Consider the following 20683-nt stretch of genomic DNA (forward strand, 5'->3'; position numbering starts at 1 on the left):
AAATTATGACAAGGGGCAAGGACAACTTTCTCATAGGCCATGTACTTTATTATCAGGGATTTGTGGTTTTCTCCTATAAGTACCCATTCCCCTGGGGCAGTAATCTATATATATAACCCAGGTAGTAGTTGTTTAATGTCCTCATGAAAGAAAAATATAATTTGAAATGAAATTTTTGGGGAAAATGACATTTTAGCCAGAATATGTATTGGAGTACATGGAAGAGTAGTCCTTGCCTTACATCACTATGACATCACATAAGCGGCCAATTTGAAGTCTCCATGGGTATAGTGATTACCAATATTTACAACTTTTAAAAATTCATAACTTTCTTGTTATTTGTCCAATATTGTTCAAACTTTCACCTATCAACTTGTCTAATTTTTCTTTTTCTTATAAAAACAAGTTTTTATTTGGGCTGGATTCCCCTTTAATGATCAAATGTTTATAGCATGGAATATAATAGACCTATGATGTAAAATATAAGCAAGTATTATAAAGGGAAACTGATTGTAATGAAAACAAACTGAATAATGATATAATAGTGATATATTGAAAACAACAAACTGTATAATATTGTGTGAGTTGTCTGTATAAATGTTGGTTAGGGTTAGATTCATACTAGTTAGTTTTTCTTTGGTCAAACCAAGCTAGATATTTTTTTCTTTTTTTAAATGTTTTTTGTTTTAGTGTATGACGAACATATTTCCATATGCAGTTGCATAGCAAAGGTCTGTTTGAACACCATGTTTTGTATTGTACAGTATATTAACACCATAAAATGGTATATCATATGTTCTAAACCGTTGTGTGACCTTAATGAGCTTCATGAATAGGCAACATAAAATTGTTATGTACATGTATTATTCATTATAATTCATTATGAATGTTGAGTATTCATTATGAAAATTGAATTGCATATATTGATTCATAATATGTGATGGAGTTATTAATTATGATTTCCCTGTACAATGGATATTAGTATTGGTAGATACTGTATGATAATTTTGTCAAAGAGCATCCACCGATGTAATGTTATTTCAATTATACAGAGTGTCCCAAGAAACACTATAAGGATTTATTGTTGTTTAATCCCATGTGAATTGTAAACTAGTATGAGTATTCAGAATTGATTATTCATATTTTTCAGTTTATCACTAATATGCATGTGGTGAATATATACATAAAGGAGTGGGGATTTGCACAACAAAATACAATATTTGTAGGGGAAAAAATTGTAGGAAAATCTTATATGAAGCCATTCTTTTAAATAATAAATAATTTTAAATTTGTTCTCTTAATATCACATCCTAATCATACCTGTATTACTACATTGTCATTTCATTTATCAATTATGTCATGAATTATATTAAAAGTTTTCAATATCACAGCTTATAATGCAGATTTCAAATGATGGAACATTGGTCCTAGAAGGGATCAATTTCCTGTGGGATGCACTTTGCAAATTATAATTTAAGAAGTGTGCCTGTTTGATAGGTGAATATGATCCAAGCTTTGTACAATTGTAACATTAGAATACACAGGTCAGCTATTATAACAACTTACATTGTTAAAGATGATATTGTTGAATGAATTGTTGTGTGGCATTTTTGCAAGGAATATTGTTCTTTGGAACCAATGTAAACCTGGAAAAGTTGTATTGTATTGGTGTTTCTGTACCTAAATTTGAAATGATTACAACCCTTTTTTTTTAAAGAGGCTCTAGTTGAATACTCTATTAGGACCTGGTAGGTTCTAGCATATATCATGATTTTAAGGCTATGAATAGATGTAAGAACTTTTGATGTTGCAGAAACTTTTGCTCTGGTCCTTCAAATCTTCTGAACTTGTCAGGAGGTCAGGGACCACTGCATATTGCAAATACCAACACCTGTTGGAACTGTTTTGACTGTTTTGTTCTTGGAGATTGAATTTCTCTCCCTCTTTTTCTTTATAATCCAAATCAGATTTTCTTGATGCCTGATAATATGGCTTGAGTAGTGCATGTAATATGATGTGTGAGGAAGTTCATGTTGTTGCCATTTGATGATTGAAATAGCCAACATAGTCAGTACTACTTTAAGGGTCTTGTACAAGCAAACTTCAGCAATTGTTTGACATGAATGGTATAGTGGATCTATGTTAATACCATTGATATATATTCAAAATTGACTTTAGTTGATTTTAGGGATACTGATACATGTGTTTGAAAATAGACTTTTTTTTTATTTGAAGAAGTTGCATCATAGGATAAGAGCTGCAGTTACTGCCAAGTGTGAAATAATGCTGGTGCGTAGTAAAAATTCTTTTTTACCGTCGTATCATATTTCATTTTAAAAACCCTTTTGTCCACATAATATGTATCCTGACATCAGTCATGTCATGGTATGAGTAAAATGGAATATTTTGATTAATCTCATGTTAAATATTACATACCATGAAAATATTGATAAAAGGAATGGGAAAAGTCCAGCAGAAATAGAATTTACAGTGTATTATGATGCAGGGAATAATTTTCCTGGTATCGCATTGCAATTTTCTCCACATTTTTTTTATGAATGTTACACAAAATTTCTTTTGAGTAGCAATTTGCTTTTTACATTGGGCTGTACAAATCATACTTTAAATATTTTCTATAATGATCTAAAATGCTGATCAGATTTGAGAAGTAAACTTATTTTGATGATGATGTCATGTTGTGACTTCAAAGTTTGAGATGACTGTTGAAAAATTGATGGAACTATTCACTTTTCAAGTACAGTCAAACATGTCTTAGCAGCCACCTGTCTCGATGATGAAAACATGCCTTTAGGGGCCATCTAAATTGTCTCCCATCTGAAATATATATATATATTACACTCTAAATTCCAAGGATTTAAAGTAAATCCAGATTGGCGGTGAATAGTGACCAGCCAGATTTAGTTTTAAACCTTGTAGATTTAAATTCAAATCTAAAAGATGTGAATTGATATCTTTTGAGATTTGAAAGTTAATCCTAAAGATTTGAAATAAATCCAACCTTCAGCTGGTCACAGCTGATTTGGATTTATTTTAAATCCTTGGAATTTTGAGTGTATAGAACCACTGTCTCCAGTGGCCACTATTTTTTCCCCTTGGATGGCCTTAAATCTTAATGGACAGTTTTGCCTCTATATGTATATTTAACATGATGATTAATCTAGAACTTGTTAAGTGGATCATTGTTAACTTTTTGAATATGTGTTTTACCACCGCACTATACCTTTTGTTGGACTCTTATCTTCAGTTTTAGAGTCAATGGATCATTTTATTTTACAATCCCTTATTTTTTTTAGTTTTCCACTGTAGACTTTTGTAGTCTACATGTTATTTTAATTTTTAGTTGAAAAATATCTAACATTTATTTAATTTGTTAAGTATTGTTTTTAATTTTTGTGTTTTAGTGAGTTATGAAGTCATTTTAATTTTTTGTCTTTAAAACTTTAAATGTTGTGGTTTATTTATGCGTAGTGTATTGAACAACATAAGAAAATAGTATTTCTCATTTCATATTTTGTAGTATGTTCTAAGCAACCAACCACTTTAAATTTGAAATATAAAATAGAACAGATTTTTAGGTGACATCATGGCCTTATATCCCTGTACTATCTGTTTGCCTCTCGAAATATTAAAGTGTGCTCTTGGGTGTGCCATTATTTAAGGTTTATTTCAGTTACTAAATTACATAGACAGCACACAATGCACCAAAAATAAATTATCTAAGAGATATAGAATTGACGTGATGAAGGAAACATTCATTTATAAAGAAGTGATTGGATATATTGATATTATTGATTGAATGAATGGAAAAAATATCTCCATGACCTCTTTCTAAAAATAAGGGCATGTCATTATGAAGGAGACATCAACAGAAGTGCGTCAGCATTCTATTTTGAGTGTATGTTTGTAACAACACATTTCAATTGAGGTGGGTGATCTTTTGTTCATGACAGATTTGTGACTCTTTTTTTCTGAAGTTGTAGATGTAGGGCACATTTTCACTGCTGGTGATTGATGTCAACTCAGAGCTATCTTATTATGACCAATATATGCTACTTTTTCTGTTCCGTCAATCAAAAAAAAATCAATACCTTCCATTAATTCTTCAATTTTATGAATTTTTCCACTGTCACTTTGCGATGGATAGTGACATCAGTCACCAGTGCTTGTGATCTGCAACAGCAACAACAAAATCAATCTTACCGAAGTCAAACATGTACCGTAGTCAAAGCATTGCATGATGCTTTGATTTGGATTTACCCATTCAAGTAAAATTTATTTAAGTTGTCTAAATATGGGTTTAGAACTTTGGGTGGAAGAGATTGCATTGCTGCTATACTTTTATAGGCCACATGACTTGAAACTTGAAAGCATGTATATGACAATGCTTGTTTAATATTATATGACCGCCAATCAAAAAAAGAAGAGAATTTAGTGTAAATATGTAATGTAATGTTAATTTGCTTTATTGACTAGAAAAGGCAGCAAATACATCAGTGACCAAAGTTGAGAGAGCGTAAAAAGGAATACCTTTCATGTTAAATGATGGTACAGAGAGTTTCTTGTAAATATGTATTGATAAAATGTATTCTATGTAAGAAATGCTAACAAAACAAAAAAACAGTGAAAAAAAGAATGAAAAATGTATTGTCTTTTGTAAGGAGTAATTAAAAGGGGCTGGCCCCTATTAAAAGTGGGCAGTGATGCCGAATAGCAATCAATGCTAATGTTTGGCTGTATGCTTCCCTAGTAAAGATTTCAATATTTGCTTATTTTGGTCAAAATGTTGTGCCATTTAATGATAAGACATTGATTTTTTTGTTCTTTTTGGTCACGTGACAGTCACTGAGAACAATTATTTTTTTGGTTAGAGGGTCATTATTCTTGGTCGTTAGTGAATATTTATGAATTCAGAAAGACTGAAGGACATTACTTATTGTCTGATTTGAGGTAGAAAGCAAATGATAAAACATATTTTGCGATGCTCTTGATTAATGCTGCATTTCCAAGCTTACAGATATGTAATCATGTAGTTCTTTTCAAATTTGTTCAATTGTAGGATGTTGTCTAGGCATTCTTAACAAAGCAGGTGGTGCACAAATCTTGATTTTTAAAATATATTTTATTTCCTATAAGAAAGAAAATGTACATCTTTTTTTTTTGGGGGGGGGGCTTATTTTAGTTCATGAATAAGAATGAAATTAATTGTGGTTTGTTATACTTTAGCAACTTTTATCTATAAGCCCTTTAATTTGACTAAAGCAGCAAATATGTATAATGATTGGCACAAAGTATTGTATTTCAGATGTCTAGATTTTGATGTACATGTATGCAAGTAGCAGTGACCAATAATTATAAGCCACATTTTCCAAAGGATGTTTCACAAGTATTCATTCAATATTTCTCTTAGTATTGTTCATCTAAAAGGGTAAGTCAATAATAAGTCTCAGAATCAATCAGAGGGCTTGCAATTGATTTCTGTTCTGCTTGCTACTAAAGATGTTAATTGATTTTGTGTATTTACAATTGATCAATCAATTGTAAATTTACATGTGATATTAGATATCAATTGCAAGCACATTTTTTTTTTGCGAATACCCCATTTATATTGTTTAATCCTATGAAGTGTGCCGTACTTGTTATAGTTTTGTACAATTGGTTATTGACTTACAATCCTATCATTCTTAGATTCCTGTTTTACTTGGTATGACGATATGAAGTTTATAAATGTGTTTGTTTTTAGGTAAATATAATCTTTATTTGTTTTACTAGCATGGTTGTTTGAGTATTTTGGGATGGTTTATGATTTTAGGATGTAGACAGGAGGCCTAATCAATGTTGTCATAAAAAATCTGCTTAGAGAGCCATTTTGGTAATTGATAGTGATAGAGCAATTAGAAGTTTTTTATTATGCTCTGTCTCTTTAAAAAAAGCTACCAAATACTAAAATCATTATTATTCAATCTACATTCTGTGCTAATGGTTTGTGGCTTGGAATTTATCCCAAGTTCATTTTGATTGGTGCATTGAGAGTATTTTTTTTTTCATTGCTTAGCAGCTCATCTTGTGCACTTATTACGTTGTATGTATTAAACCTGGAAAATTGTATCAATAAACTTGTCTCTTGTTTAAAAAAAATAGACAATAATGGGGGTAATGTGTTTTCATTATCTTTGTGGAATGTTCACAGGATGTGTTTGTCTGGAATGTAAAACTATATACTTCATGACATTATTACCCTGAAGCCTCCTGTTAACATGATTTATAAATGATAGTGATGATGAAGATGATTGTGATGATGATGATGATGATAATGATGGTGGTGGTGGTGGTGATATGATGATGATGGAGATGATGATGGTGATGATTTTGGTGATGCTGATGCCGATGGTGATGATGATCAGATGATGAGGATGATGTTGTTAATGATGATAAATTGGTGATGATTACCGTATGCTCCCGGATTATGCTGCTGCTGATGATGATGGATGATGATGGAGATGCTGATGATCGTCATGCCGATGGTGATGAGGATGATGATGATTATAAATTTATGATAATGGTAATGAGGATGACGATGATGATAATGGCGATGATGAGGATGCTGAATTGATGAAGAGGTGGATGTGATGATGAAGAAGAAGTTATTGCTAGAAGAAAAGAAAGGTGGGAAGGATAAGAACATTTTCTTGGGATGCATAATGTCAATCACCATATGTATGCTGATGACACGCAAATATATTTTTCGTGCTCTCCTACACAAGAGGAAGTTGATGCCTGGATTGCTCGTGTTGAAGCCTGTTTAAGTGAAATTAGGAACTGGATGATGGAGAATTATTTGAAGCTTAATGATGATAAAACTCAGTTTCTTATGCTGGGTTCTAAGCTGCAACTCGCCAAGCTGACAATTCCAAATTTGCATATTGGTTCCTTATCGATTATTCCAGTGGATAAAGTTCGAAATCTAGGAGTAATTTTTGACACATATATGACAATGGAATCGCAAGTATCATCCAGTGTTAAACTTGCGATCTACAGTCTCCGAAATCTCCATATTGTTCGCAAATATCTCACTAAAAAAGCCGCTGAGCAGCTTGTTCATGCATTTGTTACTTCTCGCATTGATTGTTGTAACTCTTTGTTGTACGGCATTCCCTTGTCTCAAGTAAAGAGGCTCCAACTTGTTCAGAATGCCGCTGCTCGTCTAGTTACCTATACGCGGAGGTCTTCCCATATCACACCAGTCCTTAAGTCCCTTCATTGGCTTCCTGTTCAACACCGTATCACTTATAAAATTCTTTTGATAGTATATCGTGCGCTGACCTTCTCTTCACCAGAATACATCTCATCTCTTCTTGATTTTCGAAAACCTGGTCGCTCTGGTCTTCGCTCTTCTAAGACTTCTCTCGATTTCTCTATTCCAAAAACCAGACGGTCATGGGGAGATCGTGCATTTGCATCAGCAGCTCCCCGTCTATGGAACAATCTTCCAACTAAACTAAAAGACTGTAGATCAGTAGAACATTTCAAGGCCAGTTTAAAAACTTATCTAATGGCCAAATTGTAAGTTGTACCAGTAGTGAGTTAAGTTTATTGTAAGCGCCTTGAGCACCCCTAATAGGGTGGATATGTTTGCGCATTATAAATGTCTTATTATTATTATTATTATTATTATTATAATACCAACATATCACTACCAAATGCATGTGCTCAAACAAGATGAGGGAGTACACTGACTAAAAAGGGACAAGGAGAAGTTGATTTTGGTGCTCGAATTGCAGATATGCCTATTCATGCAGGCCCCCAATGAAATACAAAATAAATAATCATCAGCTCATTTTAAGTTACTGACTTTTGACCTCAAAATTTCCATAGAAAACCACTCTGAGTGAGCACTGAGCATGCATCTTCAATTCCTCAATTCCAATTCTCGTCTTCCATTATTAGGAGTCCATCAGGGCCGATTGCACGAAAGGGTTTTTGCAAGAACCGTCTTTCGTGTCGCCCAATATGATGCGCCATGTGAAACGCATTTTAAATAAATTACCTGCAAACATATTTTGTTCATCCGTTACAATAAAAAAAAACACAATTTTTTTATAAAATAATGTGATATAAATTATGAAATTGTATACGAATTGATTTAAATTCTAGCCAACAAATTTTAGTTGTTTATCATACATTTCAGAAATATCCCGTATACAGCATCGTAAAAGATGAGCGACACGAAAGACGGTCCTTTGAAAGACCCTTTCGAGCAATCGGCCCCCAGCTCGCTAGCTGTGCCCCACCCTGACTGATCAATTGAGGAAGTTATTATTCAGTGACCCCACGTGCGCATACGAGCATGCAAGAAGCAGCTCTGTGTAAGGTCCCCGGCGCGGCATCGCCGGCACGGCAGGGCCGGTGCGGGCCGGCCGGCCGGGCATGCATGACGTTTTGCGTCTCGTTACGTTTAGCGCCGCAGCTAGCTATCTCGCAATGTATTTTGTACGCTGATCTCTGCCGTCTGGTTCACCTGGAAATGTTACACGTGGGTATTTTATTTTGTATATTTTTCATTTTTAGTGAATTAACCAGTCAGAGTTTGATTGATGTTAAGTAATATTCATAACTAATGTAAGGATCGTCTTTATTAGGGAAATAGGTTCAATTGCTAGGTAGGAAGGGAGATGTTTTTATCGAGTTAGTTGCCGAGCATTACAATGACAGTCGTGAGAAATGACGTTTACTGCAGCTGCATTGAATGTGTGTAGCCGAAGAACCAACGTGTTTGTTTTGGTGTGTGTTCATAAGATAGAGACTGAGTGAGAGCTAGCAGCTGGGACTAACATTAACATGATTAAGCCTAAAGCAGGATTAACGTTACAAACAGGCTCCAGCTCCAGTTTGCATCTGAACATTTTTACAGACATTTATCAATCAAGTTAAAATTAAGATTTAACGTTAAATTTTCATGGTTGTGATGGATTTGGAATTGGACCGACACCCTCGGGCGCGGGCCTCGCCATACTTAGCATAGTTAGATCTATAAATAACCGTATAAGTTATTTTCACGTTGTTAAAACGAGGGCCTTAGACTAAGTCGTTAGTAAGGTTAATTAAAACTAATTTTTGCCAGTTGTATTCGCTTCAGTATTGCCAAGAATTCGGCTCGATATGTCCTTGCAAATTAGTCTATTTTCCAACTCCAATTCCAAGCAAATAAAACTAAGCAAAAATGAAAATCCACTTCCCCCCATGGCCTCATCATGTGCTAATTGAATTGTGTTGGTGATGCCATCTTCAGTGTGATTGCTTTTCACTTATATTTTCAGCTTCATGATTTTTGTTTTTAGGGAGTTCTTTGGGAAAGTGGCCCCTAATTTCCAAATTAATTTTAAACCTTGATTAAAATAGATTAAAAGTTTTTATATTAGTTATTACATCAAGCTAATTTAGACTTGTTTTAAATCTGTCCAAATTTTTGACTTGTAGCTAGTATTGGGAAATGTGTTAGCACTTGGAAGGGAAGGAGTTCTACATAAAGCATTGTTTTCCTGGCTTTTTATCGGGAGCTCAGCTTTTGCGGGAACCTTCCATTGCGCTGCTAGAAGGGACTTACTAATACCAATAAGCCCTGATAATCAGAGGCAGCTTCTTCCCTGGTAGCCATTTTGAATGTACTTCTGATGGGAAGTTAACATTGATCTTGTTCTTGTCTTTTTTTTTCAGGGAAAAGAACTTTTAAACACGATTTAATGGTAGGGAACGTGCAAAGGGTGCATACGTGTACTTTCCCTGGTTGTTAACATTGTATTTTTGCTTAAATTTAGTAGTACCATAGGTTTGCAATTTTTGAGGGTTTTTTCTTTGTAAGGCTTTTTAGGCTAGCTCCCCAAATGCTATCATGCGGTAGACATACCGGTAGATGTACAGTAGTGTTAACATATTTGTGATAGAGACTTTTTATTTAATAAAGTTTGTACACAGCTCATGACCGTTTGGTTTTTATCTTTTGGGCTTTGCTCATTTACATGTAACCTCAGAATTCAGTTCAAGTGTGATCTTTTTAACTTTTTTTCATCAAGCTTGTTTAAAATCTAAAGTTTATATAATTTCTTTTAATATTTATTTGATTTATTTTATGCAGAGTGGTGTCATTTATTGAAAGACCGCTGATTTTTTTTAGCCGTTATTGGTGAGTACTTTATTCTTCACCGTTTATTGTGCACTGTTTATTGTTTTGGTTATTTTCAAGCTTTTTTTCTATGGATGTATTAATATGATATGGTTCAGTAGAAATCAGTGATATATTTTTAAGATATGTACAAATTTCAATTTTACTGTTACATCTTAATTTTGCTGGTATTACACAATTTTTTTTTTTTTTTGGGGGGGGTAATGTATGTGTGTGATTGATTTTTACTATGTGTATCAATAAGATATGATTATTTATGTCTGGGACCAACCTTTTACGAAACCTGACTAGGGCTCGGTCCTTGAACCTCTGCATCAATTCCTAACTTCCCCATGTAGTGCTTGGATTACAAGCGTATACCACAATGCCCAGTAATCATCTTTTGTAACCTTTAAACATGTAGTCCTGTGAATCTTATTTCATTTTGTCTCGCCTGCATCTAGCAGAGTGCTATAGGCGCAATTTTTCTGACAGCAGCAGCGGCAGCATCATCGACAAGGTTCAGTTTTTTACTTTGAAAGTATGTGGACCTATTTCATGAAACTTGGACATAGGGGTAATCAGGTATTACTGATGATCTTGCACGGGTTTCAGGTCACATGACCAAGGTCTGGTCATTTAAGGTAAATAAACCTAGAACATGTTGGGGGAATCAACAAGAAAACCTGAACCAAGGTTATGTTTTTTCATCATCATCATGAAACTTGTACATGTACATAAGGACAATGAAGTATCATCTATCATCATTAATTGCAAGTCACATGATCAAGGTCAAAAGTCACGTAGGGTCAATGAAATTTGACCTTGTGGTATCAACATTGATTCTTAACCAAGGTTAAGATTTTAAATGTCATAACTTTGAAGTAGATGGATTTAGTTCATGAAATATGGACATTAGGGTGATCAAGTATCACTGATCATTTTTGCAAGTTTCATGCCAAGTGTTCAAGGTCAAAGGTCATTTAGTATCAATGAACTTAGTATTTTATTACCAATATCAATAGAACAATCTGTGTGCAACTGACAATGAATATTTTGAAAATATCTGAAAATCACTTTTTTTTTCCATTTGCATTGATCGATATTTAAAAAAAAAAAACATGCATAAATTTGCATATTAATGAGAAAGGTCATATTACGCTTACCTTTATTCATGCATTTTCTTTCTGTATTTCAGTGTGGAAAACCTATTTCATATTTACTGCAATATGTTTGTTTTGGAGTAGAATTTTCTGCTGAAATTTTCAGGGGTGATCCTTTTATTCTGTATGATTATCTGAAGTTTTTTTTTTGTTGTATTGTTTGTTAGTAATTATTTTTGAGAGATGCAGAAGTTTTACATTGAAAATTGTCAAAAATTCAATGGCATCTGTAGGGGTTTTTATAGAAAAATCACACAAATTACCATAATAAAAAAAGTAGGTATGATGCAACAGTGAATTTGGTATCAAATGGAAGAATTCAATAATACCCTTTTCATAAACCTATCCTCCAATTAGCCGCCTAAGAGTAATGCGGATAATTCAATAAAAATTGCGTTCATAAACTCCGAAAATAAGCCGCATTATTTTTACGAGCGCCTGTCCTGAAAAAGGCGGATAATCGCCATGACAACTGGACACGCCCCCTCCGATGCGGTTGTGTTGGAAAAGGGTGACCTTGTGACCGCACCATGGCAATTATCCGCATAATTTGGAAATGCGTTCATAAACTCAAAATCTTGTACCGATGCTGCTATTATGCGGATAATAGCAGCATCAGAGTAATGCGGATAACTCTTGTCCTCCTCCAATTTTACGACCAAATTATGCTGCTATTAGCCGCCTAATTCATTTTAATGGGGTTTATGAAAGGGGTATAAGTTCCACAATCTTGATAGGGTTTGGGTACACTGGGATTTCAGAAGACAAAAATAACCAAGAATTTGCTCTCTTTCATCCCAGTTTGAAATACACAATATTTATCTCTATTTTTCCTCAGTGATTGCAACAAGTGGCAATAAATGTTCAAATTATCCCCTTTAGTATAACGTTGAAAGTTCAGGTGTTGCTTGGTCAAATCACTATGACACATATAGCTCTTTCTTACACTCAAAGTCACAAAGTAGTTTATAGCATCATTGGAATGCCCATTAAAAAGTGCAATCTGATGAAATAATACTCATATGGGTAGTTTTTAATTCAAGACCTTAAAAATTTATTTTTCAATCAGTTTTTTATGTGGAAAAAAATATCATGTGTTACATGCTACATATATTTTTCAGCATTTTGGTTACCGGTAATTAGTATTAATTAGCACTTGTCATTATCTATAATTCTCATGAAATTTGCAGAGGTTGATTAACCAATTATAGGTAATTATTATACAAATTTCAAAGAAAGATATAAGTAGTTAAGTTTAAAAAAACACAGTTGCACACCTTGATTCTGATATTACATCAACTAAATGATAGGGTTTTTGTCTCACCTGCATAGCAGAGTGAGACTATAGGCGCCACTTTTCCAATGGCGGTAGCATCAACATCAAATCTTAATTTTTTTGAATGACAGCATATCTTAGAAAGTATATGGACCTAGTTCATGAATCTTGGACATGTGGTTAATCAAGTATTAACATCCTGCCTGAGTTTCAAGCCACATGACCAAGGTCAATGAACTTTGGCCATGTTGGGGGTGTTTATTGAATTACCATCATAACTTTGAAAGTTAATGGATCTGATTCATAGAACTTGGACATGAAAGTAATCAAGTATCACTTAACATCTCATTTGAGTTTCAGGTCACATGACTAAATTCAAAGGTCATTTAAGGTCAATGAACTTTGGCTATTTTGGAGGTGATTATTAGATTGCTGTCATAACTTTCAAAATTTACAGGGATATAGGGGTAATCAAGTATCAATGACAAGTCCTAGGTTGCATGGTCAAGGTCAAATGTCATTATCAATGAGCATAGTATTGTATCATTATATGAATTGTATTTTTGTGAATAATTATGCTATAGTACTTGTCAAAGTCAGCACTGCTGCTATATTGTATGAATGATAATGCATGCGAGACTTCCAGAGGTGTTCTACTTGTAATGCAAGGATGCAACTTTTCTGACTTAAAGGGGTGTTCCGGGCTGAAAATATATCTAATTAAATAGATTAATATCAAAAGCTAAAAATTTCATCAAAATTGGATTACAAATAAAATTATTGAATTTTAAAGATTTGTATTATTCAGTGAAACAGTTCTTAGCGTGTCTTCATGAATATTCATCAGGTGGGCTGATGATGTCATATCCCCACATGTTCTTTTGTATTCTATTATATGAAATTACTCAAATTAGGTTTATTCAATTTTTTCTACCAAGAACCAAAGCTATTGGATTGACAAATGATTTAGTGCATTAGTTATTACTTGCTGCAACTTGTTTCATAATAAAGGAGACAAATCATTTACACATTTATGAAAAATGAAAAAAATATTATTTCCATTACATGTAATAACGCTAGAAAAAGGAAAGTGGAAATGTGACATCATCTGCCCACCTAATGGATATTCATGAAGACATGCCTAGAATTGTTTCACTGGAACAATGCAAATCTTTAAAATTCAGTAACTTTGTTATAGTCCAATTTTGATGAAATTTTCATCTCTGTGAATTTTACACTATTTATTTAGATATGAATATCATCAGCCCAGAGTATCCCTTCAAACCAGAATGTCCAGAAATTCTATCTTTTCTCTCCATAGTCTCTGAACTAATAAAACTCTGATTTAGTAAATTTATTCTGTTATGTTATTTTTTTATCTTTACAAACCACCCCATGTTCCAGACAAACAAATCTTTTTCGATCATCATCATACATGATCAGAAAAAAATGGATAATGTTAGCAAACCATTATTTGCTAATTGCATATCTTTGTAAGGATTTTCTTGGGAAAATTTTGCTCTTTTATTTAGATTTGAAATGCCAATGTCATTACTTTTTTCCTAATTTGAAGCTTGTTAAAGGACAAGACCACCCCAGCAAAAAAGTTGTTTTTGATAAAATGAGAAAAATCCAACAAGTATTACACTAAATATTTCATCAAAATTGGATGTAAAATAATAAAGTTGTTACATTTTAAATTTTCGCTTTATTTCTCAAAACAAATACCTTGATTGGTATGCAAATGAGAATGACAGCATCCACTCACTATATTCTTTTATATTTTATTATATGAAATATTCTAATTTTCTCTGTATTGTCGATTGAAACAACAATGAATTCTTTCCTGAACCTGTGGAATAAGCATTGTTTAATATAGTCTCTCCTAATTCTTAATGAAACTTGACATATGTTGACAAAGGTGATGCACAGTTGTGTATACTTAGAGGAGCAGACTACTTTACTCTCTAGAAATATCCCCTTTATAATCTTAAACACAGGAAAGACAACTCGAAAAATCACTGCCTTATGGAAAAATGAAAATCCATATTTTATAGTTCGAAATAGACATGAAATGAAATAATCCGAAAATTTGCTTTGCCCAATTGATCGTGGGCCCGGCAGCCAGTGTGCAGTGCCAGATCGACGAGGCTTTATCCCTTCAAGTACGTTTTTTGGTACGTTCAAATTTATTAATTGGGTGTGGATGTTGCTTTGGGATTTTCAATATATCTCTCACATGATAAGTGTATGATTTCTATCAAGGATGTAAATTTTTTTCTGTCTGCAGCCCACGAGACCGACCTCTCTCAGCGATGCACCGCAACTATGGCTCTGGGCCCGGCTATGGCCACCACGGCCACCATGGCCATCAGCCCCACCACCACGGCGGGCCCCACGGTGGTCCCCACGGCATGGGAATGAATATGGGAAATATGGGGAACATGGGGAATATGGGCATGGGGATGGGTATGCAGGGGATGGGCATGATGGGCATGGGCATGGGTAACATGCAAGGCATGGGAGGCCACCAGGGAATGAGCGGAGCCGCCATGAACAGCTTCATGAGCAAGTACCCGGCGGTGAGCAACTACACCAACGACATGTCGCCCTCGGCCAAGGCGGCCCGCGTCTTCGTCGGCAACCTGAACACGTACACCAGGAAGGAGGACCGGAAGAACATCATGGAGCTCTTGATGGAGACGTTCATGAAATACGGACGTATCAGGGCCATCTCCATCCACAGCGGATTTGGGTTTGTGCAGTTTGAAACGGCCGAACAAGCTAAGAATGCCATGAGAGGCGAACAGGGAAAACTCATCAAGAGTCAACCGTTAGGTGAGACTATAGAAAAATGCATGCATTGCCAGGACAGCTCAGAAAAAGCTTCTTTTTTTTTTTTAGAATTATGGCAGTGTTGGCAACCTCGTATTATCTCAAAACAGTTTCCTAATTCCTGTAGAAATCTCTTTCTAGACAAAAGGAGGTTCCTACTTATGTTTATGATTCCCAAAACAAGGTTTTTTCTGAGCTTTCCTCAAATTTTTTAAATTTGAGATAAAGTATTTAACACCCCAGCGATGATATGCAGGTTTTTTTTAAGCAAGTTATGAAGCATTCAGCTCCACGGGTTGCTCAAACAGCTCTTGTTACAGACTGTTTGGCTCGAATTCACAAAGGTGGTTTTTAAAACCCTCAGTTGAACCCATGGTTTATGCAAATTTCTTGTTTATTTACCACGTACATTACAAGATGTCCAATGCTGATGGGTGCTTTTGTCACAGTGCGTTTAATTCACTCTTCAAACAGTGTACTCGTGAATAAAATAGTGTATCTAACCATGGTAACAGGCATCAGTTTGGAGCACTGTGACAAAAGTGTGCATCAGCATTGGACTTTTTTTATTACACGCACAGGAAATCTGCATAAACCATGGACTAAACTGTGGGTTTTCAAAACCACCTTTGTTAATTCGAGCCTTAGACTTGTATCATGCTGACTGGTTGTTGATTCTATTAGCAATGCATCTTCGATCTTCATGTACATGTACTTACCTGTAGATCTGGCCAAGGCCTGTCATGATTTTCAAGGACAATGAAAACATTGCTATAGAAGCTTATATTTTATATACACTACTCAGATTCTGTGTTTTCATTGAAGTTGTACAAACTGCCTACCGTAAGTAACGGACTATAAACTGCATCCGTGGATTAACCGCACCCCCAACATTGGACTAAAAAAAAAAAAAAAAAAAATCTCACATTTACATGCATATTTGAGGTACAAAGAAACAAAAACTTCGTTAAAGATTTCAAAGCATCCAAAGAGATTAACGGTATGCGGAAGTCTGCTGTTCTTGATCAATTCATCTACAAATGTTAGCAAGAAAGGTCCCGACAATATTGGCCACTTACACACTCACTCACCTCACAGTCACAGTGTACACACACAGCACTGCCGTTCTTGTACATTGCAAACTACGATACGGTACCAGTACATCTTATCAAATTATGATCTGTGTCTTTCCCGGCGTAGGAGGAAGAAACATTCACATTTCTTGCATCAAAACCTCACAATCACTTTCAGAAATTTGATGTCTTAGCATGAATTTTGGATACGGGATTACAGGAAGGTTCAAGAAACAAAGAAATTGGCATTTTTTCCAGTTGTTTTTTACGGCTTCGTGCCGTCTCTCTCGTGCGTGGTTTACATGGTATCTTATGAAAAGCAAACAGGAAAGAAAAAATAAGCTGGTGCAAAACTGGACTTTGGAGGGGAGGGGTTAAAATGAATAGCGCCAGCTTAAGTCGCACTATAACCACAATACAACGCAAGTTCGATCAGCTCACTCAACAGTCAACTCTCGCTCAGCGGTGACAAAATATTACCGAGTATGCATATATTTTATGTTCATGGGAGAAATTGTCACTGGTACTGGTCAATCAAAAGAAATTAGTATTGAAACATCCTAGGTGTGCACAGCAGACTATTTCAGAAGTTTGGGGGTTATTCCTGCTCTGTCTACACCCCTGTCCATTACTATCACTTCTTATTCTATGAATGTTCATTTTTGTTGTTCTGTCTTTAATATCATTAGATTTATACTTGGCAAGTGATCCTGACTTAAACAGACCAAGAGGCTTCAAAAAGGTTAACCATGATTGTGGTTATGTGTAAGTATTTCTTTCTTTTTACCAAATACATTAAATACAGTGTATTTTCATTCGGAAGTCCAACTGAAAATTGTTTGTTTCAAATGAAGTAGAAGTACGAGAAGGATATAAAGCTTGTAAGCTCTACTTAACTTGGCCTCTAGCTATGTAACTGGACTAATCAGTGTACTTCAGCTGTGGCCAAGACTTCTTCCTGCTTATTCTTCAAGTCCTCAGGTACCTGCTGAAAACACACAGAGGTAGAGTTTTTATCATCAGTCGCTCCTCGTCTTTGGCATTCTCTACCAATCCAACTTTGTGATTGTGACAACATTTAGATATTCAAATCTGAACTTAAGACCCATCTTTTCTAACAACTGTGTGAATAAAGTGTTACATATTCGGGAGCTGGTGTCTTTGAATGTTTTTTGTATACATAAATGGCACTATACAAATGCTGTTCATCATCATAACAGCAAAATGAGTAGATCTCAATCAAGTTGTGTTTATTTACTCCTGATACAAACAAGTACACATTGGAAACACCTTTACATTAATCTGTGAGCTGGACTTAAATTTGCACTGTGCACAAAAATCTGTTAAATTTTTCCCCTTATCTCAGGGGTAGAATCCACCTATAGACTTATTGTACGGTATGTTTATCATCAAAGCAGTTGTGTTAGTGAATTTTACACCCAAGCCATCTTTATCTCTCATCATATTTTGTATTGATGATGTGATTACATGCCATTTTATTTAAGCTACTCCTACAAATTATTTTTTGCATTAATGATAACTGGGAGCCGTTTCATAAAGCTGTTCGTTAGTTAAGAGGGACTTAAAGAATGACTGGTGATCCTTTCTTACGTTCTAAACCATCGCAAATGACTATACCATTTACTACAAGAAGGGATCACCAGCCGTTCTTAACTTACAAACAGCTTTATGAAACAGCCCCCTGGTTTATTCAATGCAATGCACCTGATTTGTATTGAATCATCATTGATCTACAGTGTAATGGCAGGCATCCCCTCCTCCCAAGCCATGACTGGCATAGGTAGTGTTTGAATGCAGCACTAGTAACTTGAATTTCATCACAAAATTATATTTTTTATGTTTGTCTTTGACAGAGCGTATGTTGATCCTTCCTCACTGCCCACCATTCCAGCTAAAGGGGTGACAATGAAGAAGAGGAATAGACTAACCAAGAGTGGTGATGGTGAGTTTTTAAGGCAACTTGTCAAAAGTCTCTGCCATGTCTTTTGGCAGAAGATCTGCTGTGAAGGTGCTATGCATCTTTTCATGGCAGCTTTCCTGCATTGCCCATTGTTTTGTCTTATGATAAAATGTAGGGCCTAATAAAATTTGAGGATTTGTAGCAATAAGCTACTTTCAGGATTCCTGCAGGGGGAAGACTTGGCTCTGACTTTTGACAAGGTGCCTAATAAGGTTTCATGATGTTGATCGTTTGTACAACAACCACTTTACTTTGTATTGCTCTTGAATGAGACAGTCACAAAAGGCGAAACCAACAGTATCACGTTCGTTCATTGATGGAGACAGTTTTGATTTCAGTCGACGTCCCCGTAGCAGTCAGCAGCATAGAAGAGCCATAGACCAGCGCGATACTAGTGAGCGGTCCGTGAGCCGATAATCGGCTGCGTTATTGTTCTTACGTGTGAGTGGGCAAGTGTAATGGACATTGCTGTTCCACTGGCAGTTTTCTCAGCTTCTTTTACCGCAACTGACCAATCCAAATCTAGGAAACGTGACAAACATCTTTCACCAGTCTACTGTAGAGTTTACGTCTGTATTCATTTCACTGTTTGAAAGTGTTTTGCAGCTGTATTTCTTACATATTTCATTATTCATTTCTCACATAGGAATTTACAGCTTGGTTTTCACCCAAGGGACATATTTTGGTATTGATTAATAACTACCAAGTTTTATCACAAGAGTACTATCTCAAGATCCATAGTTATTTTTGGTGGGGGGGGGATATGTTAAAACATACCTTATCATCATGATAACAAAGATATGCCATTCTTGTATCATGTTGTGACACAATGTTGTCTGTGTGACTTCTGGAAGTCTGAAAGGTTATATCACTGTCAGGCAAATTTCAGAAGACCGAGAACAATTCTTTCTTTTTTTTTCTTTCTTTTTCAGAACCTGGAAGTTGGGTATGTGTATTCTGCCAGCATGAAGCCATCACCCCTTGGGAATTGATGAAGCATGCCTCCGCCATACATCAAACGCAGATCTACGACATGGGTGGCAGTGTAGAACAACCCAAGACATCAGAAGCGCAGCAAGAAGCCATGCAAACGCAGTCTTCATCTATGATGTAGGGTGGAATGTCAGGTGACAATGGAAAGTCATGTGACTTTAAAAAAAGACTCTGAAATGAGTGAAGTTGGAGATGCGATCAATGCAAGGCTTAACAGCAAGCTGTTTATCTCCATGTGTCTTGGATGGACTACTGCGATGGAGTGCGATGGAGGACTGACCTTGACTCTGTGGTAAGACCACAGTATCGCAGACCCCCCGATTCTTGGTGGTCATTTTGTTGGAAGTGACCAAAGTATTTGAAAATTTCAATGTATTGCAGCTAGAGTTTGGGTGTTTGGACATTTAACGCAATGTGTAACCAGTTCCCCTATAGTTGATCTATCTTTCTATGTTGATTTTCGTAACTTAGATGTTTCCTAGAAATGGTACTACGGACCTAATATGACAACAAACTTAAATTTCAGTTTGCTTTTCATTAAGGTCCAAAGATACTCTCTGAGTGTTTGTGCTGCAGTCACATTAACTAAACTGACTCCAGGGTCCCGTCTTACAAATAGTTACAATTGATCCGATCAACATCAACGTCATAATTTTTTCATCAGGAAATTTGCACAACGTCCTTTGTAAACAAAGAGAAACACACTGAATTTTCAAGAAAACTATGAATGTATGAAGAGACATCATATCTAGAAAATGTTTTGAACAAACGTGAATATTTGATGTTGACGATGTTTGCTTTCCTTAGTTGTGGTTGATTGGATCAATCGTAACTCTTTGTAAGACGGGCCGTGACGTAGCAAACCTAATATCTTATTTTAAGTGGCATGTCATTGGTCAGTCCCATTAGTGTGACTGCATCATTACCGGTGACACAACATTTGCTCCGGCGACAATTGCTCCGGGCTAATTTTTTTTTGTCTGAGATGTAGGGTTAGGGTTGCAATAGGGTGTTATGTTGGGTTCAGGGTGAGGTATATTGTTATACCCAGGGTCGAAGTTGGTCATTGGATTAGTGTGTGGAAATTAGAGCGGAGCATTTGTCGTCAGAGCAAATGTCATGGAACTGCCACACCCTATCCCTATGGAAATAGTAATTGTAACTAGCAAGGCATATTTCATTCTA

General features: G+C 35.4%; 1 protein-coding gene across 1 annotated transcript; it reads left to right on the top strand.

Moving 5' to 3' along the window:
* Nucleotides 1–8519: 8519 nt before the first annotated feature.
* LOC121409692 lies at nucleotides 8520–20166 on the top strand (the record flags this gene model as incomplete). The annotated part of the gene is made up of 6 exons (XM_041601600.1): nucleotides 8520–8551; nucleotides 10151–10198; nucleotides 14907–15454; nucleotides 17214–17289; nucleotides 18399–18487; nucleotides 19438–20166. Coding segments are annotated over 6 exons (975 nt in total), but the record flags the coding sequence as incomplete, so codon positions are not given.
* Between the last annotated feature and the right edge of the window lie 517 nt (nucleotides 20167–20683).

This window comes from Lytechinus variegatus, chromosome 2, assembly GCF_018143015.1.
Source record: "Lytechinus variegatus isolate NC3 chromosome 2, Lvar_3.0, whole genome shotgun sequence".
NCBI classification, from domain to species: domain Eukaryota; kingdom Metazoa; phylum Echinodermata; class Echinoidea; order Temnopleuroida; family Toxopneustidae; genus Lytechinus; species Lytechinus variegatus.